Genomic DNA, 9,720 nt, shown 5'->3' with positions numbered 1-9,720 from the left:
TTGAGGGAGAAGCTGTGGAAAGCTGTGGAGTTCCGCTCCAGGGGCGGTAAAAGCATCAAATGGGTTACGCAAGATGAGAGCCAGAGTCCCCCCGTCTTCCTGCAGTGGCCAATAACAGATGCTGCAGAAAAACCGTAAGAACAAGAGAAAGAGCCATCTCTAATAGATTTTTCCAGCATCCAGTGATCTGAGGCTTAGGGACTTTTAGAGCTAGAAACGGGGTGTTGGTAGTTAACTTTTTTCTTTGAACACAGATAAACTTGCAGCCTCCGTGCCACCCCGCAGCAAGGAGTCCTGCAGTTTAGCCCCACGTTCAAAGTCTGCGACCCACGAGAGTGTTCCGCAGCTGGAAGGAGGAGATGAGGTGCAGCCGGGGACTGTGGCACAGGTAACTTCGGGGCTGTCACGCTCTAAAGGGGGCGGCGGTGGTCCCAGTAAAGCTCTGAGGTTTAATTTTTGGGTGCCTGGGACTGCTGTGGCCACTAAAGCAGCAACAGGTGACAAGGACAGCTAGGGGAGTCGGGCAGTCAGGTAGAAAATTGTGACTTAATCTCGCTGAAGCAGAAAGGGTTGCTAATGACAGCAGAGCTCTCTAATCCCCCAGTAACGCTCAGCGTGCTGCCCTGACATCCCACAGACAGACTCTAAACTGTTTACCTTTGTGTAATTGGATTGTTTGTGTACGGCCCCGTTCCAGGGAAGGGAAGGAGTGCCGACCGTCCTGTCTCCGGAGGATTCCATTCCGAGGTGTAGCTCCCTGGCATTAAATGCTTTGATCCCAAAGGATCCTCAGTTATGCATGATTTAATCATCCCGTGGATCCTGCCAGCTGGTGTCTGGTCGCACAAGTTCATGTCCATTTATTCTTCCTCCACCTCATTTTTTATTCTTCTTTTCCTCCTCTCCCAAAAGCCCGTGACCTGGTTGCTTATGGCTTCCTGCGATCGCTTTCCCGAATGAGCCGTGTGGGAGCTATCCGGACACATAATAACCAGGAAGCAGGTGACAGGCATGAAGCCTGTACAAGAAAGGGCAGATGACAGGCAGGAAGAAAGAGGAGCCCTTCTTCCCTGCCCAGGCCAGTGTCCCTTTCAAGAGTTCTGACGGGTCATAGGGAAAAATAAGTCAAACGGGTCCAGCACATGGTGAGATCCCGAGCTGTTCCCACTCTCCTGCTGGAAGAGATGGCGGGCTTCCCACGTCTGATGGAAAGAGAAACCAGGGCATCTGTGGTGCCGAGCCTTCGTGTCACCAGGCAGGCTCTGAATTTAGAGCCAAGGACAGTGCTGAACTGCAGACACTTATCTTCTGCGTCATTTGGCCCAGGGTTGGCTAGCTGGGGCCAAAATAGGAAGGAGGAGCAGGAGGTAGACCACTTTTTAGATGTCTCTCCCTTCCTGGCGAGACAGATATCACTGCTGGAAGTACTTGAACACTGCAAGGTCAACTTAATATCTTTAAAATAGTTTACTTTCCTGAGCAGCCTCCACTTAATCTTATGTGCCTGGCCAGCTTGTAAGAGATTCTGCTGGCATTTTTCCCAGCAGCAGTTTGAAGTGGTTTCTTGGGGACCAGGTGACTTGCTTTGATTCCCCAGAGAAAAATGTGGACTTAAATTCCAACCCGTATTATCGCAGGGGATGGGAGAGTAGATTGTGGAGAGTGAACCTTAACTTGTGTGTTACCAGGAGGAGTTTGTGTGTTTAATGAGGCTGATAAAGGGGGCGTATAAGCTTGTGTATGGAATGATGGGTGCCGGACCCTTCTTAGGCCTGTTCAGAGCAGCTGGCAGATGTGGGAATCGGTACTGCTGAGGAGGCTGCTTTGCCCACTGCTGAAACTTAGCCGTTCCTGCAGGAGAGCGTGGTAGCTGCTCTGCAGCACGTGGTGATGCTGCCCTGAAATCCAGGCCCTGCCGGGAAGCAGAGGAGCACAGCGGTCAAGAAAAGAAACACCAGGAGTTTCAGGTAAGCAAAACACAGCCTGGCCTGCTGGGCCCTCGTAGGAAGACAGAGCTGGCACGCTGTGCAGCATTAATATATCAACGTGCAGCTCTCGTAGCGGGAGCGTGGCAGATCAATCTCAGCAAAGCCACTTGTTTCTGTCCTTTTTGTTTTAACTTTCTTTTAATTGGGAAGGACTCTGCACTGGGTTTTATTTACTCTGCCTAAAGCCTTTGGCACCCCTGTCTGAGGGGTGCTCGTGCTTTTGGCAGTCTGTGTCGCTGATTTGCATCTGTTTTACCTCCTTTCCTGCTCTGTGGGTGACTTCTCACTGAATCACTATTGACAGTGCTGCTAGTTAATGTGACGAGCATTCAGGTGGGATGTATTTGCCAACCAAATGGGTGTTTGCAATGGAAAAGGGTGAGGTGTGGTTTGGGGTCATCTAGATGAGCTGAGTTTGTTTGTGGCTAGTCCTAGGGCGGGACCTCTGCAAGCTGCTGGGATCAGTGAATAGCGCCATGAAACTCTGGTCTGGGAGGCCCTGCCTAGGGTGAGGTCCGGGGGTTTCCTCAGCAGCAGAGGGGAAAGCACGGAAGAAGAGGAGTCCCAGCTAGGGGTTTTGTGCTGCTCCCCAAGGAGTTGAGTGCGAGGCGGCTCTAGCACAGGTTTCCTTTGGCAAGTCAAAGGGGTTGATCTACTAGAAAAAGATGTCCTGGGGCACACGGTTCCTTCTCCCCTTTCCCTGATTCATTTTTAAAGCCCTGGGAGTGGCATTTAGCACGTGGGGGCTTCTGACCCCTTTAGTGACGCTTCTTGGGGCAGTAGGTTTACTGTGCTGTCCTTCAGCGTCATGGCAGAACTGAGAGGGGGAGGTATACCGGCTGATCGGCCCCTCCAGACTCAGTCCAGCTTAAACAGCCGATGGAGATGTGCTTGCATAAAACCAGCATGCCTGGAGAGGCTGAAGGGTTGACAGCCGTTGCAGGGCTGTGGCTTTAGGAGGGGATGGTTGAGGTTGCGGTAGCTGTCTGCGAGGAATGTGAGTTGGAGGGGAGGATTTGTGTGTTGAAAGCAGAATGCAGCAGCTTGCTGATAAATGATCTGCTATGCTTCCTTCCCACCTCACTTTGTCATCTGAAAGACTTGTTGGTCAGTGCCAAAAGAAACTGAGTGGAATTTCACTTTTTTCCTCTCAAAGTCCATGCCTATAAGTCTACTTGCTCCCAAAGGCAAAACGCAAGGGGTAAGAAATTGAAGATCTGGTCTTCCAAAGCTCTATAACGGTCATTTATACTTGTGCCCCAGCCTCACGGGACATCAGTCCATCCTGCCGCAGGGTCCCTGCGCAGGCGGGGTTTATCAGAGGATTTCCCCTGCTCTGTGTCAAAACATGCAGTCTCCCAGTCCCATCTTGGGAGGGACTGTGGAAACGCATGCACACGTGTGGCGTGACGGACCTGGTGAACATCCTCAGCCCTTTGCGCCACGTTCAGAAAGGTCCCTCTTTGTACTGCTCTGAAGCTGCCATGGCTGATAACAGCCAGAGATCGAGATGTGCTTGTCAGGTTTCTGGAAGAGATGGCACAACAGAGAAAAGATCTTGCCTGGCTGTCGCAGGGATAAGAATGTTTGTGGTGTTGATTTTTTTTTTTTTTTCGTGGAAGATTTGTCTGTGTTCAAACCCGTCACGCCTACTGCCTGTTTCCCAGGGTCACCTTCCTGGCCTGGGGTTAGCAGAAGGCAATTGATATGTTCTTGTGAATAATGTTCTAACATACCTGCTCTTCTCTAATGAAAAGGTGCCAACAAAACCGGGAGGTTTCATAATACTTAGACTGCCTGGGCCACAAACGTGGCAGGCCACAAACATCCAAGCAGCCTGTTTCCTCTGCATTGATGAATAAAACTGATCCTCTTAAGGAAAATACGTGCTTTACGATTTTTACAAGGTACTTAGGGGAAGCTGCCTTCTGATCCTTGTTGGAACTGAGTAGCATGATCTGGAAAAAACCGCACGTAATTTGCCCTGTAGAAGTTTTGATACCTGAGTGAAGCAGACGGAAACCTCTGGAGGAGGGGGCTGAGGTGGGATTTCATGCCTGGAATCCGATCTCTTTGTGTATGCATTCCTTGTGGAGGACACGGCATGTGGCTGAACAGGCCGTGAGCAAAGAAACTTTTGCAGAAGTGCTTGCCCGCTTTGAGATGGGTGCGTGTGTACTTAATGCACAGCGGGTTTCTGGCTGTATTCAGGGCACTGTTCTGTGTTCAGCACCCCCTGCAAACTGGTACAGGGTTGGAGCGACCTTGAAATCAGCTCTGCGCTCCTCCGCAGCGTACAAGGTGGGCTGCTCCTTGATCAAACGTGTGCAGCATTGCACTGTGCTGCTTTGTACGTCTCCGTGGGACGGCCCTGCCTGGGGGAACTCACGGTGGGGTTATTTTCCCAATGCATTGCACAGTGTGTGTCATGCCACTCCCTTGACCCTCCACATCTTGCCTGTGTGTTGAAGTCACTTTCCCAATGTTGTCCTGTGGAATGATCTGATGTTTCTGCATCTGTGGGAGTCAGGCTCACCCAGGCTGATCAGTCACGTTGCTGCCCTGAAGGAGCTTGTGGGGAGGAAAAAGGACGCTAAGGGGAGCTGTAGCTTCTGGAGGGAGCAAAGGCATTTGGGTGAAAGCTCAGTTTTAATGAAGACCATTCATTTGAAGAGTTGTAACCAGCATTTTGGGTGGGATGCTCCTGTATACTTGCGTGTTCCACCACTGTCTCTTTTTTTTTTTCTCCTCTGCTGCGGGCTCCTTTCCTGGTGAGCTGCGTGCAGAGATCTCACACAGCTTTGCATTTGACTGATACACACCAAGCTGTCTGCCGAGTCTCTTGCTTAGCAAAAGCAAAGGTGCTACAGCATCATTCTGAATCCAGGACCACAATGCAGTCATGTTCATGGGGTGGCTCAGCTCCTGGTCTAGGAGATGGAGTGGTATCATGTGTTGAAATAGAAAGAGCCCAGAGCTGAACACTTCCAAGGTCTTGGGGGAGTTTGCAGCTGAATTTTATACACAGGAGCATTGTATTTAGCTGTAGGTGGAAAAAAACCCTAAAAACTAACCATGCAGAGTCCCCGGCTCTCTTAGTTACGGGCAAGGAAAAGGGAAAAGCAAAGGATTTACTGTTCTAATAAGGCAGAAACTCTCCTTGTTCATCTCTGATCAGAACCCTTCTGTGTTTCCAGTTGGCAACTTTGTCAAGAGTGGGAGTTGAAAGCCCGTTTCCCAGCCCGCCAGCTGCGTCGTGTCATAAAAGGCAAAGCAGATAATAACGTATGCAACTCTCATAGTGTAGCCCAAATTCAGGGTGGATGCAAAATGCTAAGTCCCCATGTTTATTAAGGAACCAGCATGGGTCGTATGGCTTAGGCTGTTGATTTACAAATGACGTTTCTTTTTCACTCCCGACTGTGTGAAAGAGCCTTAATAAATTAAATGTTTTTTAGCAAGCCTTCTCTGCAAGAAAACAAGTGATAAGAGGGTTTAGTACCTCTGGGAGCAATGGGGCAGGCAGAGAAATACAGCCGCCTCTGGGGGGGCAACGGGCAGTTGTTTCGAGGTGAGCAGCAGCTCAAACTGGTTCAAGACTGGGAATCACCATGTCCAAAAGTGAAAAACCAGAGATGAGCTGTATGTTATCATACTGTAATTACCCAAGCAGATATTTGGTTAAAGAGAAAGCTGAAACCCCATGCTTAGGGTTGGTGGGAAATTCCTGTGGGCCCTTAAAATTCACCATTAGCTGGCTCATTAATTTTTTGCTTCCTCCAAAATGCCCCCCTCGCCCTGCCCGCTGTTCGTCTCCTTCAGGAGCGGAGCAGGCCTGGGTCTAGCTTCAATACCAACTTTAAAGAGCGCAGCTGTGTCTCTCATCCTGGTGAGTTCCCCGTGGGGCTCTCCTATTCTGGTCACGTCCGACCTCGCTTTCCTTGCGTGTAATGCCCTGCTCTTCTCATTAGCAAACCTCGCAGCACTTCACAAAGACCGTCAGCCCTTCCTGGCGTCCCGGTGGGGAATGGGGAGGATGGGGAGGTGTGGCAAAGCAAAGTGACTTTCCAAAGGTTGTGCCACAGCCCTGTGGCAGGCCGGCCCCTGAGAGGGCGTGCTCAGCATACCGTCCTTTCGGAGAACATTAGCATCACGGAAGTTGGGGCAGGATCTTAGGGAAGGGAGTATTTCTTCATCCCAGCTCCCGGCGGATTTCTCCACATGCTCTCTGGGATGTCATTCACTCCCACACTCGCACCCGCACACTCACAAGCACCGTGGTGCGAGTTTGGCTGGTCTGGCGAGGGGCTGTGTGACACAGGGTAAGGGATGCAGCAGAGTCATCATCGGGTCTCTGGTGCTTGTCTCGTAGTCTTCCTGACTTGTGATGACAAATGAATTTTTGGGCAGTGTTTTATTTTGCTAGGATAAAAAATTTCTGCTGTTATCTAATTGTAGCACTGGCAGGAGGAGGGCTGGCACATGAGATAAGCTGCAGCCTTGCTGCATTGCCCTGATGGTAGAGCGGGCTCTTCTATTAGCGAGCTGTTCCTGCTGCCTCGACGTCCCAGCACGGATTTCTGGCCTCGACGCGTCCCTCTATTTAAGCAACTGGGAGCGGCAATCCTTTGTTATTGGTCTCTGCACCCTTGGTCTGCTGTTGCTTCTTGTGCCTTCTTACCCACTGTCCTGGGTTTGGCTGGGATAGAGTTAATTTTCCTCCTGGTAGCTGGTGCAGTGCTGGGTTTTGGATTTCATATGAGAACAATGCTGATAACACGCCGATGTTTAAGCAGCGCTCACGCTAGTCAGTCAAGGCCTTCTCAGCTTCCCCTGCCCTGCCAGCGAGAAGCTGGGAGAGGGCACAGCCAGGACAGCTGACCCAAACTGCCCAAAGGGCTATTCCATACCATACAACGTCATGCTCCGGATATAAACTGGGGGGAGTTGGCCGGGGGGTGGTGATGGCTGCTCGGGAACTGGCTGGGCATTGGTCAGCGGGTGGTGAGCAATTGCATCGTGCATCACTTATTTTGTATATTATTATTATTATTATTATTTTCCCTTCCTTTTCTGTCCTATTAAACTGTCTTTATCTCAACCCACGAATTTTACTTTTTTTTTTTCCCCCGATTCTCTCCCCCATCCCACTGCAGGGGCGGGGAGCGAGCGAACGGCTGTGCGGCGTTTAGCTACCTGCCGGGTGAAACCACACCACACCCACACCCACACACACGTTTTCATTCTTATTGCATTCGTACTGACCTTAACATTCCTCTTACAAGTCTCTGTGATAAGTTGATTGCAAGGCTTGGGCCAGCTGCAGCTTTTCTCAAGAGCCTGAGGGTGAACAAAGCCGTCGGACTCCCACCTTCCCCTTACAGAAGGAGGGGGGAAAAAAAAGGCAGAAGGACCAAAACCCCCAGCAAAGCCTGCAGGTACCAACTGCTGAAGATCCGGTGCGAAATGAGAAGAGTCGCTTTGGATTTTTATTTTTTTTTCCGTTGCTTCCTAGGAAGTTAAACGTAGTCCCACCCTCTGTCTCAGCCATTGGCTGTGCTGAATGCTGCCCACTCTTTTGTATAAGGCAAGCGATGCAGCTGTCAGCCTCACAAGCTGAGGATCTCTGCTCGCTGAATATGGGCAGGAGGTCACCCGTTGCCCTCTTCGTGGCCCTGTGGGCCAGCCAGCTGGGCGTGTGGGCAGCGGGGCGCTCCAAGGTGAACCCCCGGATCATCACAGCTCCGCAAGGTAAGCCCCGGGCTGCGGTCGGCTGCAACCTTGAGACGCGGCAGCAGCAGTGTCTGCAGCTGACAGCTACTCCCTGCGCCGTGTATTTTCTACCTGTGTCTTGTCTTTTGAGAAGAGTTGGTCTTTTTTTATTTCTTTTGTCTCTTCAGGGAGACTTTGGGCTTCCGTTAAAATGAGCTAAAATGCCTGTGATCTCACAAGGGGCTTCTGGCTTCCTTGGTTGCTTTTAATTGAATTTTTAGATCCCTCTTCTTGCCAAGTCCTTTCCTTTATACATTCTAAAAACATTTTCCTACAAGCTGGGGATATTAAAGGCCGTCGAAAATGCCCTGAAACAGTGACCATTTCCCCTAACTTGCAGGGAGAAATGGAGAAGTGTATTTGCACAATACAGTTAATTTTCTTGTTTGTCTGATGTACTTACCCTGTTAGCTGCAAATGAGTTCTGTGAGTAAATATTTGCAGAAGATCTCTATTCTCTGAGAAAATATATTTGTCTGAAATGGCACGCAAGGACTTATAATCAGATCCGATCTTAGCAGAAACTGAACAAAGAAATGTTTTCACGGAGCAAGCTTAGAGCACAGCCCAAGCTTCGTGTGTTAAAAAGAGCAGACTAACATTTACTGTTTTTATCATGTGTCTTCCAAGCTTTTTGATTAATACCCTCCAGGGAGGCTTTAACAAAAGACACCGGCTTGTCCCCGGCGGTTCTGGTGTTTGGCTAAGCCGGCGGGTTCAGCTGAGCTGCGGATCTCACGCTGCTCTGCAGTACAACAGCTCCTCTGTCTTTCCTCTTCTCCGGCAACTTCAGAGGACACGAATTTCCCGTGGTTTATTCTGCGCCATCTGTTATTCTTCTGCCGTTATTTATTGTGCCCTTCTTCTTCAGGCCCGTCGCTGCCTGCGGATGAAGGGCCAGGAGCAGAGGGGAGGGCGGTGGGTGCGTGGCTCGGAGGTGGCCTCTGCCCGTCGCACAAAAGGGAGGGACACCGGCAGGGAGGGCAGCGAAAGGTTGCTCCTAGTATTGCGTCATTTGTTTTATTCACCTGGGAAATGAAGTGGCCCAGAAAACGGGACGCAAGAGGGGGAGAAGGCATGGAGCCCGAGACTGAACAGAGGATGGGGGTCACGTATTTCTCCATAGACGTTTCCCCCGTGCCGCTTAGGGGAGGGGGTGGGGAAAGTTGAATTACAGGGGTCTGGTGTGCTTGGAAATGCCTGTCCTGGAGTAAAACTGTGCCGAGGGGGAAGAGCCAACCTGGGGGGTTGATTTCCACCGGTCTCCGTGGGCTGTGCTTGGCTTGCGCACGCAGTACGGTCATTTGGCCTTTCCCTGCATCCGTGTCAGACGGTGGCTTTCCCGGCATTGTACGCAGCAAGGATTTGTCACCGAGGAACACCGAAACCAGTTAGTGTTAGGACACTTCCCTGCAAGGGGATCAGCTTATGCTTAGCTCTGTTTCTCTCCTTTCTTTTGAGTGAGAGCTTAGCTGGGACATAGGCCAAGAGGGATTTCAATTAGGGAGGTATCAGAGGTAGCTGTGTGGCACACTCATTAAGAGTCACTCACGTGTCCTATTTAACAGATTCCATTTTACTTGGCATAACCTCTGCCTTTTAGGAAGTGGGTCTGTGGGTGAGGAGGAGGGTGGAGGGGAGGCTCTGGGGAAGGGTGAAGAAATGGGATGGGGGCAAAGGGGATGCGGTGGGTGGCGGGGAGCCCTCTTTAACTTCCCCAGTGCTCCAGGCACAGTGAAAGGCAAGGGCAGCATCTTTAGTAAAACCTGCAGGTCGAAGCAAGTGCTTCAACCTTGCAGACTGTGTTCTTGCTTATCTTCCCTTTTATTTCTATACAAAATGCTGCTGCTGTTTTGTATCCACGTATAGAAGCTTGTCCCTTGCCGTGGGGGTGACGGCGTTGCAGGGCTCGGTTTGCGGCTCGCGCCCCGGTCCTGGAGGGTGGGGGGGGGGGGGGGGG

At 50.9% G+C, this 9,720-nt stretch overlaps 1 protein-coding gene and 1 long non-coding RNA gene across 3 annotated transcripts in view; both read left to right on the top strand.

The window, feature by feature from the left end:
- LOC103922013 overlaps positions 1 to 1,957 on the top strand; it is a 4,283-nt gene extending 2,326 nt beyond the window's left edge. Inside the window, exons 3-4 of the long non-coding RNA XR_663866.1 lie at positions 255 to 388; positions 1,858 to 1,957. This is a non-coding gene — a long non-coding RNA (uncharacterized LOC103922013). The remainder of the gene's footprint in view (positions 1 to 254; positions 389 to 1,857) is intronic.
- A 5,661-nt stretch (positions 1,958 to 7,618) lies between these two features.
- SEMA7A (semaphorin 7A, GPI membrane anchor (John Milton Hagen blood group)) overlaps positions 7,619 to 9,720 on the top strand; it is a 26,194-nt gene continuing 24,092 nt past the window's right edge. For both annotated transcript variants that reach the window (XM_009330082.1, XM_009330081.1), the window contains exon 1: positions 7,619 to 7,739. In XM_009330082.1, coding sequence (XP_009328357.1) covers positions 7,628 to 7,739 — 112 coding nt within the window. In that variant the 5' untranslated portion in view covers positions 7,619 to 7,627. The remainder of the gene's footprint in view (positions 7,740 to 9,720) is intronic.

The sequence above is a fragment of the Pygoscelis adeliae genome, unplaced genomic scaffold (genome assembly GCF_000699105.1).
Source record: "Pygoscelis adeliae isolate BGI_AS28 unplaced genomic scaffold, ASM69910v1 Scaffold298, whole genome shotgun sequence".
Lineage (NCBI taxonomy): Eukaryota > Metazoa > Chordata > Aves > Sphenisciformes > Spheniscidae > Pygoscelis > Pygoscelis adeliae.
This window is presented reverse-complemented; position numbering and strand designations above follow the sequence as displayed.